The sequence below is a fragment of the Hemiscyllium ocellatum genome, chromosome 6 (genome assembly GCF_020745735.1).
Source record: "Hemiscyllium ocellatum isolate sHemOce1 chromosome 6, sHemOce1.pat.X.cur, whole genome shotgun sequence".
Lineage (NCBI taxonomy): Eukaryota > Metazoa > Chordata > Chondrichthyes > Orectolobiformes > Hemiscylliidae > Hemiscyllium > Hemiscyllium ocellatum.
The window spans coordinates 101497754-101515273 of record NC_083406.1 but is presented as its reverse complement, the minus strand read 5'-3'; the positions used below and the strand labels follow the sequence as shown (position 1 = coordinate 101515273).

General features: G+C 42.4%; 1 protein-coding gene across 1 annotated transcript in view; it reads right to left on the bottom strand.

Moving 5' to 3' along the window:
- The window catches only part of relt (RELT TNF receptor), a 75347-nt gene extending 61819 nt beyond the window's left edge, over positions 1-13528 (bottom strand). Inside the window, exons 1-2 of the mRNA XM_060826817.1 lie at positions 13443-13528; positions 2091-2153 (exon numbers count right to left, since the gene is read on the bottom strand). Coding sequence (XP_060682800.1) covers positions 2091-2135 — 45 coding nt within the window. The 5' untranslated portion in view covers positions 2136-2153; positions 13443-13528. The remainder of the gene's footprint in view (positions 1-2090; positions 2154-13442) is intronic.
- Positions 13529-17520: the final 3992 nt, after the last annotated feature.

Genomic DNA, 17520 nt, shown 5'->3' with positions numbered 1-17520 from the left:
CGTCGATTTTACTGCTCCTTGACTATTGCCTAAACTGCTGTGCTCTTCCAGCACCACTAATCCAGAATCTGGTTTCCAACATCTGCAGTCATTGTTTTTACCTCAGGATATGAACGATAGAATTCCCTTCGTTGTCCAGTACTTCCCCAGAGAGGAGAAACTACCCCACATTCTTTACAGCCTGCAACACATCATCGATGACGAAAGACATCTCGCCAAGACCATCCCGACACCACCACTTCTTGCCTTCAAACAGCTGTCAAACCTTAAACAGACCATTGTTCACAGAAAACTACCCAGCCTACAGGCCAACATCAACGACAACATCACATGACCCTGCCATGGCAACCTCTGCAAGACATGCCAGATCATCAACATGAATACTACCATCACACTTGTGAACAACACCCACTACATACGCAACAGATACTCATGTGACTTGGTCAATGTTGTCTCCCTCATACGCTGCTGGCAAGGATGCACCGAGCCATGATATATTGGCGAGACCAAGCAGATCCTACGACAATGGATGAATGGACACAGCGCAACAATTGCCAGACAGGAATGTTCCCTCTCAGTCAGGAAACACTTCAGTGGTCGAGAACATTCAGTCTCCAATCTTTGGGTAAATGTCCTCCAACGCGGCCTTTGAGATACATAACAGAGAATTGCTGAGCCTGCTGAACAGAAACTGAAAGCCAAGTGTTGTACCCATGAAGACGGCTTAAACCGTAATCTTGGGTTCATTCCGTGCTACATGTGACCCCACCACACTGTGTAAAATCTTCCTTACTGCCCTGTCTTGACCATCACTTTGGTAACTTAGGATTTCTCTACCTTAATTAGTTTGTTGTACAGCTTTGGTTTACTTGTTACTATGGTTATATCCTTGGCATGCAATTCTTATACCTAGCATGTTATTCAGGTCATTTAGTTTGTCTCCAGCACCACTTTATTTTCAATTTTTTGTAAATACCTCACCGTTTCAATTAATCAGATTTTCGGTATCCTTTCACTTACTGTTCAGCTGTTGACACTTTACTCATATCAATTGACATTCTTGATCACCTGCAGGGACCTGTTACTTGTCCTGTTGACACTCCACTCACCATTTGTATGATCTTTTTATCTCTTTGATTGTAAAGCCCATACTTGGGTGCTTTCTTCACTTCACCTGCCAAAGGGGCAGCCCTCCAAAAGCTTGTGATTTCAAATAAACCACACACCAGATTATAGTCCAATAGGTTTGTGTGATTTTCAACTTTGTACACCCCAGTCCAACACCAGCACCTCCAAATCAAATAAACCTGTTGGACTTTAACCTGGAGTCATGTGACTTTTGCTGAAAATGTGTTGCTGGTTAAAGCACAGCAGGTTAGGCAGCATCCAAGGAATAGGAAATTCGACGTTTCAGGCATAAGCCCTTCATCAGGAATGAGGCGTGTGTGCCAAGCAGGCTAAGATAAAAGGTAGGGAGGAGGGACTTGGGGGAGGGGCGATGGAGATGTGATAGGTGGAAGGAGGTCAAGGTGAGGGTGATAGGCCGGAGTGGGGTGGGGGCGGAGAGGTCAGGAAGAAGATTGCAGGTTAGGAGGGCGGTGCTGAGTTGAGGGAACTGACTGAGACAAGGTGGGGAGAGGGGAAATGAGGAAACTGGAGAAATCTGAGTTCATTCCTTGTGGTTGGAGGGTTCCCAGGCGGAAGATGAGGCGCTCCTCCTCCAGCCGTCATGTTGTTATGTTCTGCCGGTGGAGGAGTCCAAGGACCTGCATGTGACTTTTGACCTAGTCCATCTCAGTTCAATACCAGCACCTCCACATTATCAAATGGTAAGATACACAAAACTATTCTTCTCAACATTTCTTTTATGTTGTACACTCCAAATCTTTCAACGATACATCTACACTTTCCCAGAACTAAAATAAATTCAAATGTTCTCAACATAATCTGAGCTGAGAATGCATCATAATGGTAATCCTAATGACTTGATTCACCTTCAGCCAAAGGCTGAACTTGTGTATTTGCCCAACCAGTGCATCAAATAGAAATGGTCAATGCTGAAACATTTGTTTGTCAAAGCAGATACTTACAGTGACATAGCAGAATAATGCACAAGGAAAGAGGCTCCGCTTCATCTTCAGTGTGCATCAGCCCTGATGATGAGAAGACAGGTTCAATGAAAGATCAGTAACAGACAATGAGCATCCATTTAAGCATCATTTGCACTCAGGGACAGACTTGAACAAGCCTTTGTCTGATGGAAGACCACAATGGATAGCTGTTGCAATGTCTTAAATCACAGTTTAGTATTTCTGTTATGCCCACACTCCTTGTTCAGCAATATGGTAAAGATTGACAACATGTACGTAGCTATGGAGAAGAGAAAATGCAAGACATGAATTAATGGGTGACTTGCTAAGCTCAATAGGCTTTCTTCTCAAACATGTTATCACTATCTTGTTATGGAATTTTCTACCATCCTTTGAGAAACATGGACTGCATACTCTTCTGCTGTCTGTTCAAGCTTCTTTTGCTTTTCCCCACTCCCAACTGCAATTACTCACAGTGGTCTGGCAACTGAATATGGCTGGGAATTCAAATGCAACACCTTCTCCAGAAATGGTGAAACCCAACTGTACTAATGAATCAAATCAGACTCCAGAAATAATCGGAGCCGGTAGTATGACACCAAGTGTGGAGGAATCCCCTCAACTTTCACACGTCATTTCATCTGTAACACCTTGTGTGGATTCAAAGCCTGGCTCATGGGTTGAAAATCTGTCATTGCTGGCTGCAAAGCTATCATGTGAAACACATAATAAAACAGTCACAAACAACTATCAGCAGCTTTTATTCTGAAGCACTGCTGCCCAAAGGTGCAAATGAGACTTTTTATCAATTAGCAGATGTATATCTAAATTAGTGAGAACATTGATTGAAACTTCATGAGTAGTCACTTTTTTATAATGCATACCTGCCACACAGCTTCACCCAGAACTCAACACATGAAACTAATTTCTAGGATATCCGTAAGTAAACTCAGCATTATCCTTTAAACGTGTTCAGCTCTTTGTGGGAACGTAAGAACACCGGGTCAGTCTAATCTCACATCCAGTACAGGCATGTGGTCCAACAGGATTGGATGTAGAGGGAATGGCACGTGAAAAAGAAAACAGAAATACTAAATGGCCTAAAAGTTTGAAGAATTTGAAGGTGATAAGAGAAAACAAGCGCATGGAGGAGGCAACAAGAATTTTTGTTTCCCTCCTGTCTTCCTGTTCGGACAGTCTTTCTCCTCTCCAACAGCTCTCTAGTCTGGATTGCATGCTTGATAGAAGAGTCAAGAATGTCCACCAGGTGAGTCTTTAGCTGGGGAAGGCAGCCCTACAACTCAGGGTGCACTACCACTCCCACAGGAAGGGGAAATGTCAGAGGATTTTTTCCTTTAAATGCCATGCACCTCAGCATGTGATTGATTTATTCATGAACTATTTAGAACAATGCCCAATTTTTCTTTGAGCCATTCCTCAAGACTATTTAACATTTAGCTCCTCATTTTAATTTATTGTTTGAAATAAAGTACCTCTGATAATGCAGCACTTCCTCTGTACAGCACTGAAGTGCCAGATTTGGCATTGAAAACTTAACACAGATGAAATTTACAGAGCTAAATAGCCACATAATATGATTGAATGCGCTCATTGTCCATAATTTCCTATCAAAGTAATGCCTGGCTAATGATGCTTCCTATTACTTATATGCAAATAGTACATCATCTTCAGACAAGGCTTTAACTTGATTAAACATGGAAATCCAATAGTTGCTGTTGCGAAGCTAATGGCCAAGCAGCACTTATTGTGTCTGGCTCACCATTGAAAGTGTTAAACAGCATGATATTGCTGCATTTGCGTAGCAGATATCTCTTGTATGGTGAATTAGCCACAGAATCACAACCTTTTGGGAGTCCATACTTCAAAAACAAGAACTTCTGCAAAAGGAGATACAAAGGTAGTGTATGTTGACCTTGATGAACAGGGGGCAGACACACCTGGTCAGGTCCACGCCCCCCTACAACCCACCCTCCCATCCTGGCACCTTCCCCTGCCACCACAGGAATTGCAAACCCTGCGCCCACACCTCCTCCCTCACCTCCATCCAAGGCCCTAAAGGAACCTTCCACATCCATCAGTTTTACCTGCACATCCACCAATATCATTTCTTGTATCCATTGCTTCCGACGCAGTATCCTCTACACTGGGGAGACTGGACGCCTCCTAGCAGAGCGCTTTAGGGAACATCTCTGGGACAACCACACCAATCAACCACACCGCCCTGTGGCCCAACATTTCAATTCCCCCTCCCACTCTGCCAAGGACATGGAGGTCCTGGGCCTCCTTCACTGCCGCTCCCTCACCACCCAACGCCTGGAAGAAGAATGCCTCATCTTCTGCCCCGAAACACTTCAACCCCAGGGCATCAATGTGGACTTCAACAGTTTCCTCATTTCCCCTTCCCCCACCTCACCCCAGTTCCAGCCTTCCAGCTCAGCACCGTTCCCATGACTTGTCCTACCTGCCTATCTTCCTTTCCACCTATCCACTCCAATCTCCTCTCTGACCTATCACCTTCAGCCCACCCCCGTCCACCCATTGTACTTTTTGCTACCTTCTCCCCACCCCCACCCTCCTCTCATTTATCTCTCCACTCTTCAGGCACTCTGTCTGTATCCCTGATGAAGGGTTTTTGCCTGAAACGTCGATTTTACTGCTCCTCGGATGCTGCCTGAACTGCTGTGCTTTTCCAGCACCACTAATCCAGAACAGGAGGCAGTCTCTGACAGCCATGACATCTGGAGGATGATTGTTTGGAAGGGCATTTGTAGAGATGTGCAGAAATGAAAAGCTCAACTGGCCATAAAGAGGACCCAGAGAAAACAGAATCAGCTCCTTCTCAGCTCAATCTTCCTTGACAGCAAACGTAGACAGGATTACCCTCCCAGAGTGGAGCTCTTGAGATACACTAGGGTATACGCCACACGAAGGCAATCGCCATGATGCAAGCCATCATCTTATGAGACAAATGTCCCACGGTGTCAAATACATATAAAACTTAGGACCAGATACTTGGGATACAAGGAGCCTGTTTGACACGATGTAAGGCTTTAATCGGTGCTTATTTTAAAATTGAAGGATTTATTTATCCTTTTTGATCCCTTTCTGTCACTCAATCCAACTTTTCTTTCCCTCTCTTTCATTACCAGATTTGGCAAGTAATTCAGCCACACAAATTTATATGTTCCTTCTCAATCCTTGTCCCCTTCACTTCACGATGATGGACTAAGGAGACAGTTGTTTGCCATTTGCTCCTAGTTGACCAGTTTCTCTTGCAGCAACATTATTCACTGGCATAGTTGGCAATATATAGCTCAAAGTCAATATTGAAAATGCAGGGTTGTGTCCAACTAATGCTTGAAAATGTTGCATTTACTCCTGCAGCAACTTGGGGCCTTTACATCATGAGGCAAAGAAGGGAGGAGGATCACAATACAAGGTTTCAGTTTAAATAAGATAAACTTTCCACTGGATGAGAAATAAATTAATTAGAGTAAACTTGGTTGAATTGTTAATGGGTAAACCTACTAACAGTGGGAAGCATTCAAAGAGGTCCTTGCTCTTAAAATGAAAGCCACCACTTCTATCGCTAAACAATCCATGATCAACAAATGAGGCATGGGTCAGTATCAAGCTAAGGGAAAAGACTTATGAAGTTACAAAGAAATCCAACAGACTGGGTAACTACACAAGATACCAAGTATTAAAAGGTGCTCTAAGAGAATGAAAAAACCTATTTGCAAGGGTAATCAAAACTGACAAGTTTTTTATACTTATTGCAGGTGTAAGACTCTTTGGATTCAGGTTGCAAATGTCACAGCATTACTTAAAACAGTCAAGGAAAGAGAAACCAGATAATGTGACCAGTGGAGTGCTACATGGATCAGTGCTGGGTCCGCTACTTTTTGTCATTTATAAAAATGATTAAGATATGAACATAGGAGGTATAGTTAGTAAGTTTACAGATGACACTAAAATTGGAGGTGTAGTAGACAGCGAAGATTACCTCAGATTACAACAGGATCTTTACCAGATAAGTCAATAGGCTGAGGTATGGCAAATGGAGTTTAATTTAGATAAGTGCAAGGTGCTGCATTTTGGGAAAGCAAATCTTAGCAGGATTTATACACATAATTGTAAGGTCCTAGGGAGTGTTGATGAACAAGGGAACTTTGGAGTGCAGGTTCATAGCTCCTTGAAGTAGAGTCGCAGGTAGATAGGATATTGAAGAAGACGTTTGGTATGCTTTCCTTTATTGGTCAGAGCATTAGTACAGAAGTTGGGAGGTCATGTTGCAGCTATACAGGACATTGGTTAGGCCACTTTTGGAATATTGCGTGCAATTTTGGTCACACTCCTACTGGAAGAATGTTGTGAAACTTGAAAGGGTTTAGAAAAGATTCACAAGGATGTTACTAGAATTGGAGGATTTCAACTGTAGGAAAAGGTTGAATCGGCTGGTGTTGTTTTCTCTGGAGTGTCAAAGGCTGATGGGTGATCATATGGAAGTTAATAAAATCATGAGGGACATGGATAGGATAAATAGGCAGTCTTTTTCCTGGGGTCGGGGAGTCCAGAACTAGATGGCATAGATTTAGGGTGAGAGGGGAAAAATATTAAAAGGATCTAAGGGGCAACTTTTTCACACAGAGGGTGGTACGTGTGTGGAATGAGCTGCCAGAGGAAGTGGTGGAGGCTGGTACAATTGCAACATTTAAAAGGCATCTGAATGGGTAAATGAATAGGAAGGATTTGGAGGGATATGGGCCAGGTGCTGGCAAATGGGACTAGATTCGGTTGGAATATCTGGTCGGCATGGACAAGTTGGACCGAAGGGTCTGTTTTCGTGCTGCGCATCTTATGACTCTATAACTACAGAAAAATCCAATTACCAACAGTTGCAATGAAGTTACTGAAATCTGTTATCAGGGTCAGCGTAAGGCTCGTTACAATACTAACTTCTTGTTGCTGAAGCAAAGAATGAAATCAGGCCAAACTGGATAAGCTAATGCCCTTGTTTAAAGCTGTGGCATTCTATTGTCTAATGATTATTTGAGTTAAAAACTCAAACAAATCTAATTTAACAGTTAAGTGTAAGTAACATGTCCCCTTGATTGTACCTTATTTCACAGTATAAATAGTCTGAAAGATAGTTCCCAAACTGTAATATCAGTGCATTGGTTCCAAGTTGATCATTGGTTTCAGTTTTGTCTAACTGAGCATCGCATAAAGTTCTGAAGAACTGTTTCAGAACTGAGTCTGAAGAAAGGTCACTGGACTCGAAACATTCAACTCTGTTTTCCCTCCACAGATGCTGCTAGACCTGCTGAGTTTCTCCAGCAATTTTATTCTGGTGTGTATGACTTTAATCCAGTTTGGTTCAGCATTGTGTGTCTCAGGAGGCCTTGTACAACAAATGATACTAGAGCACAGTCGCCTCAGGCAACTGACGGTGTGGAGTTTGCAAGTTCTCCCCGTGTCTGCGTGGGTTTCCTCCGGGTGCTCCGGTTTCCTCCCATAGTCCAAAGATGTGCGGGTCAGGTGAATTGGCCATGCTAAATTGCCCGTAGTGTTAGGTAAGGGGTGGATGTAGGGGAATGGGTGGGTTGCACTTCTACGGGTCAGTTTGGGCTTGTGGGGCCGAAGAGCCTGTTTCCACACTGTAAGTAATCTAATCACACTAGAACTGAGTTATAAGGTAATCTAGATATTAACAGTGATAATATCTCCTTTATGCAAAACCTCTACTAAAGACCTGAATTACAAAATCTGTTTTGAATATGACTACACCCCATTCACAATGGAAATGCTGAACATTGAACTAGAAGGGCTAATGTTTTAATTCTTTCATTGACTTTCAGCACCACTAATAAGGCTAGGAATTTGCTAACCTCCTTGAATTGTCTTTAAAATGAAATTTGTGCTCGGCCATTTTAGAGGTCAGTTAAAAGTTAGTCACATTATATGGAGACACATATAAGCTAGACCAGGCAAGGATGGTCCCTGTAGGACATTAGTGGACCTCAACTTTATACAATGAACTGCAGTAGGTTTCAAGTCACCATTACTGTGACAATGTTTATATTTGAAATTTATCAGCAGAATTTGAACCCATGCCCTCGAAAGCCTGAATTACCATAGGGGCAGGAAACCCACATCCCTTGAATGATTTTAAATCAAACTAGAGTAGTCACATATTGTACCACATTCCCAAGAAGGAATTGAACTGCGCACTAAGCACTCCAAGCAGAGATGCTCTTGGAAGCAACATTCTATCTTTACTGCATGACAAAAGATTTATGGGTGGAGTACAGTGTGTTGAGATGCTTCCTTGTTCGTGATGCTGATGCAAAAACATACTTGTAAACTGGTGTTTTGGTCTGATCAGTCTATATTGCAGGGCAATATAAAGTAATTTGCAAAATTATGCAAAACAAAGAGAAGGATTTCCAAGTATTGAGCAGTCAAGAATAAGGGACCATTAATATAAGAGATTTTGATCAGAGAGTAAGAGGAACATACATATATGGACAGCTGTACAATTTTAGAATTCTCTACCACAGTTAATAGATGAGGCAAAAAAAACTATCAATACATGCGACATAAATGGCTGAGAGAAAAGGGATTGAATAGATATGAAAGTAGGGAGGTTAAACATGATCTGGACTATTTATTCATGGAAGGTAAATGTTGACATGCCCTGGTTGGACCAATGGCTTGGTTCAATACTAAAACACTATATTTACGCTAAGTGATTGTGTTGCTTCCTTCATTACATAATGACAAATGATTTCTTTTTGAACTGGACAGTATTAAAAGCTCTTCTCTCTTCTAGGTCATCAGGAGATAGTAAATAACATCTGCAGGACCAAAGTGTTTATTTTGCCAATAGATAAGATAAGGTGAAACCATATACTAAACAGATACTATTGTGTCATCATCAGCATTTCCAAACACTTGTTCTTTCAATCACTGAAACAGACTGAACCTGGAAATAATGCACTTTTCTACTTCTTTATTTCAGTCATGACAAATTATTAAAATATTGGTGCCCAGGGTAAATTAACAATTTCATTTAATTGTTTATTCTTGTTTCTAAACATTTTTAATGCCTAAATCAATAATTTAATCCGAGTTAGAATCTGCCCTGATTAAGAAACAAGATTACCATGGATTTATATATGATTTCTGATGAATTCTTCAAAGAATCATTATCTCACATGCTAAGGTCAAGCTTCAGTTCTTTGGAAATATAGACTTCTCTGTGAAAGCTAAAGTTGCTCAGTGATGGCAGAGCCCAGAATATCAGTGTGACAGATAAGGCTGAAGTATTTGCAATAACTTTCAGCCAGAAATGTTGAGTGGATGATCCATCTTGGCCTCCTCCAGTGGTCCCCCATTCCACAGCTGCCAGTCTTCATCTAATTTGAATCCCTTCTCGTGATATCGAGAAATGGTTGGATGCACTGGATACTACAAGCACCATGGGCCCTGACAATATTATGCTCAGGAACCTGCTGTAACCCTAGCCAAGCTGTTCTAGTACAGTTACAACACTGGCATTTAGCAGAGAATGTGGAAAATTGCCCAGATATATCCTGTACACAAAAAAGCAGGAGAAATCCAACTCTACAAAGTACCACTCCATCAGTCTACTTTCTATTCTCAGTAAGTAATGTAAGGAGTCATCAAAAGTGGCACCAATCAGCGCTTTCTTGGCTATAACCCTCTCACTAATATTCAGTTTGAGTTTTGCCAGGGCCACTGAACTCATGACCTCATTACAACCTTGGTTCAGACAGGGACAAAAGAGATGAATTCCAGAGGTGAGGTGTGAGTGACTGCTCTTGCTATCAAGGCTTCAGTTGACCAAGTGGTGTGTCAAAGAGCCCTCGCAAAACTAGAGATAACAGAACTCAAGAGAAAACTCTTGAGTGGTTCAAATCATATTTGGCACAAAGGAAGATGATTGCAGTTGTTGTAGATTAGTTATCTCAGCTCCTCATGGTAGTGTCCCAAACTTAACCATGTTCAACTATTTCTTCAATGACCTTCTCTCTATAATAAAGTCAGAAGTGAGACTGTTTCTGATGATTGCATAATGTACAGCCACATTCACAACTACTGGGATACTGAAGCTGTTCAGAGTGAAATGCAGCAAGATCTGGAAAACATCCAAGTCTGGGCTGACAAGTGGCAAGTAATATTTGTAGCACACAAAAGCTCATCTCAGAAAAGAGAATATAGCCATAGCTCCATGACATTCAAAAGTATTACCATGACTGACTCCCCTACCATCAACATTAAGGGCATTACATTGACCAAAAACTGAACTAGACTAGCCACAAAAAACCCCATGGATACATAATCAGGTCAGAATACAGGAATCCAGCAGCAAGTAACTCACCTCCTGACTCCCCAAAACCTGTCCACTATCTACAAGATACAAGTATGATGGAATACTTCCCAGTTGGATCAGCGCAGCTCCAACAATTTACAAAAGGCTTGACAACGTCCACAAAAAAGCATCCAACTTGACTGGCACAACTACAAACAAACAGTCATTCCCTCTACCACCAACACTCATTAGCATCAATGTGGGCCATCTACAACATGCTCTGCAGACTTTCACCAAAAATCCTTCCGCAGCATCTACCAAACCTGTCACCACTTTGAACTAGAAGGACAGGGACAGCAGATATTGGGGCACACCATCACTTGCAAGTTGCCCTTCAAGTCCCTCACCGTCCTGACTTGGAAATATATAATTTATTACTTCAGTGTTGCTGGGTCAGAATTCTAAAACCTAAGGGGGTCTGTCAACAGGAAGTGGCCTGCAGCAGTCCCAGAAGGCAGTTCACCACCACCTTCTCATGGGCAACTAGGGATGGGTATTAAATACTGGTGGCCGATTCTCATGCATGAATGAAGAAAAAGTCTGATAGTTTTTAGTTAGAACATGTCAGTAAATGATATGGAACCATAGCAAGTTGAGATACTTTTTTTAATTTCAAAATGTATTTTATTCATAAAATCTCTTTACATATATTTGTGGGTGGCACAGTGTTCAATTCCCACCTCAGGCGACTCTCTGTGTGAAGTTTGCACATTCGCCCCGTGTCTGCGTGGGTTTCCTCCGGGTGCTCCGGTTTCCTCCCACAGTCCAAAGATCTGCAGGTCAGGTGAATTGGCCATGTCAAATTGCCCATAGTGTTAGGTGAAAGGGTAAGTGTAGGGGAACGGGTCTGGGTGGGTTGCGCTTCGGCGGGTCGGTGAGGACTTGCTGAGCCGAAGGGCCTGTTTCCACACTGTAAGTAATCTAATCATATACTGACATAGTCACAAATACAATTCGGTTCTATACAGTAACATATCGAGGATCCAGTTAGAATACAAATCAACAACAATCTGAATGATCAACATTTTCAGATTCTACAAATACCCAGTATCCATTTTCACCTTCATATTCTAGTTTTGAGAAACTCAGAACCGGCACAAAATCCTTTCCTGGGTTTGTTAAGACAATGACATTTTTCATTCAAGCATCGTGTTTTCGATCTTGACTTCCAGGGGCACATTTCTCAAAAGTTTGGCTTATGTTCAAATTGGATTGGCTCTCTGAAGCAATGAGGGAGTGCTGATGGGTTTAACAGAGCCAATGAGCAACCAGCTGTCACGTACAGAAGTGTGGAGAATTTACACTATAGTTAGTGAATACCAGTAACCAGTGTAAATCTAGTGGGGCAAATCATTTCTGTTCATTTAACCACGTGTTGCTGTTAGCCAATGTATATCTAAAGCATGAACTGAAGTAGTGTTTAATCTTACATTCAGTTCAACCAACTGCAAGGATATTTGATTTCCTTCCTCAAAGGAAATGAGTTAAAATAGCCGAGTATTCTCCGTTAATCAGTGTCCTCTGTAAAGGTACTTCTGGGTAAATGGGGAGTAGGGAACAACTGGGACCTGGACTAATTTTCGTCCTTCTAAGTCAGTTCAAATTCATCAACATCTGACAATGCTTGTGACGCAAGCGTCTATTTCAGTCTGACATTAATCATTCTGCGGGCAGTAAAAGAATTGTCCCAACTCTAACACCGAGAGAGAAGTTGCTCAGAATGCATTTCCTTTGTCATCAAAGAGATCGGCATCGGGCGGATCCTCCCGCCCCTCCCGAGGGGTCTCAGTCCCGGATACCGGGACGAAATTCCAACAGCGCTTTGGACTAAAAAAAAACTGCTTTCCTGGAAGTTATTTCAACCTAGAATCGTCAAACTTCCTGTCCTTCCGAGAACTGTCATTCAGCACGTTTAACCGAGTCAAACAAATCTCCTGGACATTTCACTCCGCAATGATCATTTAATCCCCTCTCCCGGATAAATTGGGGGCGAAAAAGACCCCAAAGGGTAAAATCAGCCCTCGTTGACTGCCATCATCTTTACCTCTCGGTGTGTCAGTGTGCTTTCCAGCCAGTCGCTGTGCTATTTATTTCCTGAGCTCAGTTTAAGTTTTTAAAAGTAGACATCTGAAATTTAAAAAACAACTCTTTGTAGGTGGAGAGGTCACCTTTCAGAAGGAAGGTGCTTATGACAACTCCTTCAGCTGAAATTACATTCTCTTTCCCCCTACTGTCAAACCAGCACTCCCTACACTTGAAATCAGATTTAATACTTGAGTCACAAGTGGGACGAAACCATCGACCTCACTTTTTTGAGAAAGTATATCTTTGCTGGATTTCGTGTTTGAGAACAAGTTTCCGGCTGAATTTTCTGAATTTTGTTTACAGACTCAATCCCCTATATTTCTCAGAGGCGAAATCGAATTCTTTTCCATTAACATCAGACATTGAATCGTGTAAATCCTGCTTCAAGCTACGGGTCAAAAGCAGGTTACAACAGCGACTCGTTCCCCCAGCCCTTCCCGTGTCGTGAGTCAGAATGGAAAAGTAGTAACAACTGAACCTTGAAAAAGAAGCAAATTCGGGCCGACCTTTCCCAGACAGGAGGCCGTCTAAAGTACCTTCCAAACTGTCCGATCGGTGCAGTGGGATAAAACAGCCCCGAACATACCACTTGCCCCACGCCTAGACTCACCAGTTTGAAAGAGATGGGGACAGAGAAATCAATGAAGGCTGGGGCGGCATGGACCCTCCTTCATACAATCTCTCCGTCCACTCAAGTCACGGTCTACAATGAAATGATACCCCCATCTCGTCAAATCAAGTTCGAGTTCTGTATTGGTTTGAGTTATTTTCATTCATTCATTCACCCAACCATTAACGCATTGTGACTGCGACCTCAATAAGAGGAGGATGAATTTAAAAGAACTCACCTTGCTATTTGATGTGCAGTTTGCTGTGTCCCTCCGGCCCGTGTGCCTTCACGCTGTGCCCTGCCGCCACGCTCTGGCGCTGCTGCGGGTCTCGAACACGCTTTGTAGCCGCCCGCGTTCCGGGTAAGCGGCTGTCGTCACCGGGGAGTCACAGCCCTTTCTCGAACCACACCCACTGTGTTACGTCTTCACGCAGCACGCCTCATCTGGCTGGGAATACCCCAGCTCAGAGCCCAAAAACCTATGTTATCATCAACCGCTTCAGAGAAGTTATTACAGTCCTTTAGAGCAGGTGGGAGCTGAACCCATGTCTCCTGGCTCACAAGTATGGGCACTACCACTGTGCCACAAGAGCCTCAGAGCCCAAGCCCCATGTCCTGGCAGCAGTTTGGTGAGGTGACTCACTGTTCAATGGGAATTTACTGGATTTTTCCCACCCCTTGCTCACCTGGTTTGAGTGTGTGTCTTGAGGCTACTGGGTGGAAACTTTATTTGTAGAGATCTACAGCACAGAAAAACACCCTGCAGCCCATCAAGATGCACCAGTCAAAAATAGACGCCTAATTGTCCTAACCTAATTTTTATGCTGAAGGCCACACAGCCTTGGAATTGTAAATGCATAACTACATACTTCTTAAATGTTAGAAGGGTTTCTACCTTTTCCACTCTGACAGGCAGAAAGTTCCAGGTTGCCTCTGAGTGAAAAAATGTCCTCACATTCCTTGTAAACTTCTTACCCCTTACTTTAAATCTATACCTCCTGATCATTGCTCCTTTCATCAAGGTATCATGTCCACCCTATCTAGGCCCCTCATAATTTTACACATCTCAGTAATGCCCCCATTCAGTCTCCTCCGCTCCAAGGAAAACAACTCCAGTCTATCCAATCTCTCTCCATTACCAAAACTCCAGCCCAGTCAACATCTTGGTAAATCTCTTCTGCACTGTGTCCAATGCAATCACAACGTTTCTAGCATGTGGATTCCAGAATGGCACACAATATGCTGGCTATGGCCTAACCAACATTTTATACAGTTCCAGCACAATACTCCTGCACTTAAACTCTTTGCTTCTGTTAATAAAGGCGAGTATCCCATTTTCATGCTTAACCACTTTATCTACCTGTCCTTTTACCTTCAGGCACACCAAAGTCCTTCTGTTCCTCTATGCTTCCCAGGTTCCTACCATTCATCATGCATTCACTTACCTTCACTTATCAACACACATTTATTGGGATTGAATTCCATTTGTCATTTGACTGACCAGTATGTCTATATTCTCCTGGAATCTGAGGCTATCTTCCTCACTACTTACCATTCCACCAATTTTCGTATAATCCACAAGCCTACTGATCACCCCTCCTACACTCAAGTTTAAATTGTTTATATATACCTCAACAGAAAGTTGTTGTTACACTCCTCTGGAGCAGGGGAACTTGAACCCAGGCTTCCTGACTGATTATTCCCTATGGAACCCCACTGGACACATTCTTCCAGCCAGAAAAAGTCACACTTTGACCATTGTCCTCTGCTTCCTGCCATTCAGCCAACATTAGAAACATTGCCCTCACCTACACACCTGGTCATCTCTTGAAATCAAGTTGGTCAGATATGATTACCCATTAACAAAGCCATGCTGACTGTTCTTGATTTATCCTTGCCTCTCTAAGTGCAGATTAATTCTGTCCTTCAGAATTGTTTCTAATAGTTTCCCCACCACTGCCATTTGACTGACCAACCTGTAGTTTCTTGGTTTATCCTTTGCTCCCTTTTTGAATAACAGTACATATTGGCTGTGCCGCAGTCCTCTGGCACCTCTCCTGTGGCCAGAGAGAAACGAAAATTACATAGTATGTGCCATTACTACTTCACTTGCCTCACTCAACAACGTGGGATACATTTCATCCAGTTGTAAAGATTTATCGACTTCTGAACCTGCCAGACTTCCTCTCTAACTATGCAATTTTTTTTCAATTAGATTGCTTACCTTCCGCCTGATTTCTATACCCATATCATCCCTCTCATTAGTGAACACTGACAGAAAGTATTCACTCAGAATCTTACCAATGCCCTCAGATTCCATGCACAAATTACAACTCTGGTCCTTTGTGGTCTCTACTCTTTTCCCAGTTATCTTTTAATCTAACAAACAGAAAGAATTATATTGATATAGCTCCTGAATGAGGAGGTCATTTGGTGCAGTGGGTAGCCCCTGTGGTTTCTGAGCCAGAATATCTGTGGTTGGAATGAGTTATGAATCAATGCTAAGGAGGGTGTGTTCCTAATGCAGCTCAACCGCCTGTGAACTTGAAGATTCTGCCTACATAATCCAATTGCAGATGGTAAGGGTGTAAGTATTTACTGGCCATGCCAGATGATGGAAATAAATCGCAGCCTGTAGCATAGCTCTGGGCTACAGCAGACATGTATAAGTGTGTGTTTTTACAGCAACTTGAACTCTTTGCAGGACTCAAAAGCCGCAATGTAGTAGTGACTTGCAGTACACTGGAGGGAATTCTACTTCATTTCTTTGAGGTCTTCAATGTTCCTCTATGAGGCCAACCAAGGGACATGGAGGAGAAAGTGAGGGCTGCAGATGCTGGAGATCAGAGCTGAAAATGTGTTGCTGGAAAAGCGCAGCAGGTCAGGCAGCATCCAAGGAACAGGAAATTCGACGTTTCGGGCATAAGCCCTTCATCAGGAATGGTTTATGCCCGAAACATCGAATTTCCTGTTCCTTGGATGCTGCCTGACCTGCTGCGCTTTTCCAGCAACACATTTTCAACCAGGGACATGATTTAACATTGAAAATCAGCACCTCTGACAACGCAGTATTCTCTTAACAGTGCACTGTGTTATGGAGCAAACCAAACCACCCTCAACGTATATTAAGAAGATAGCCGACAACCTAGCATTTTCTTATGTTAAAGGCAAGTGCCAGGCATTGCGTTCTGGATGCAATTCAATTGGTCAAACTACTAGATTTGAAGTAAAACACACTTTATTCAAAAACTATAATGAAAATACAACAAAAGAAAGAACAAATTAAAATAATTTAACTCTATTGGAATAACAGAATAATAGATTATTTAACTACTAAACAGTAACTGTTCTGATATAGTAACATCCCATAAACACACCCCTTGGTAAAGGCAAATTCAGTAAAATAGATTGTCTTACAGTCAATTCCCCAGTCCAGGAAGAATAAACATCAAGAGAAAATGCTGAGAGAGAGAATAGAGGGAAAGATGCACTGCAGCTTCTAACCCAGTTCCAAGACTTCTTCTGAAAGGCTAAAATAAAAATCCTGGTTCTGGCGGAGTTTGACCCCACCCATTCAGGCTGCTTCTATTGTTCCAACTTTTAAAAAAAAAGACTTCATAAGCTGTTTACTTTATTGGATTCAAATAGATAGTTCAACACCTCTGTCTTAAAATAAAAAAACGGACAAAATACGTCTCTTAAAGCCATAGACCATAAGACCATAAGATCATAAGACATAGGAGTGGAAGTAAGGCCATTCGGCCCATCGAGTCCACTACGCCATTCAATCATGGCTGATGGGCATTTCAACTCCACTTACCAGCGTTCTCCCCGTAGCCCTTAATTCCTCGAGACAATAAGAATCTATCAATCTCGGCCTTGAAGACATTTAGCGTCCCAGCCTCCACTGCACTCCGTGGCAATGAATTCCACAGGCCCACCACCCTCTGGCTGAAGAAATGTCTCCACATTTCTGTTCTGAATTGACCCCCTCTCATTCTAAGGCTGTGTCCATGGGTCCTAGTTTCCTCGCCTAATGGAAACAATTTCCTAGCGTCCACCCTTTCCAAGCCATGTATTATCTTGTATAGTCACAACTGGAGTATCAGCCTTTAAATCCTGAAAAGTTGAATGTCTTCGTAAATAGTCCTCTGTATTTAAGAACCTAAATTATGGTGCGTTGTTTTCAAAATTCTCAGGCAGCTCAACCAGAAAACAAAACTATGGATAACAGATGGCAATCCTAACTTTTAATCCCCAAAGCCTTTAAAGAAGAGTAAGAGGACAAACTGCTAAAATTGTTATGCTCAAGAGTG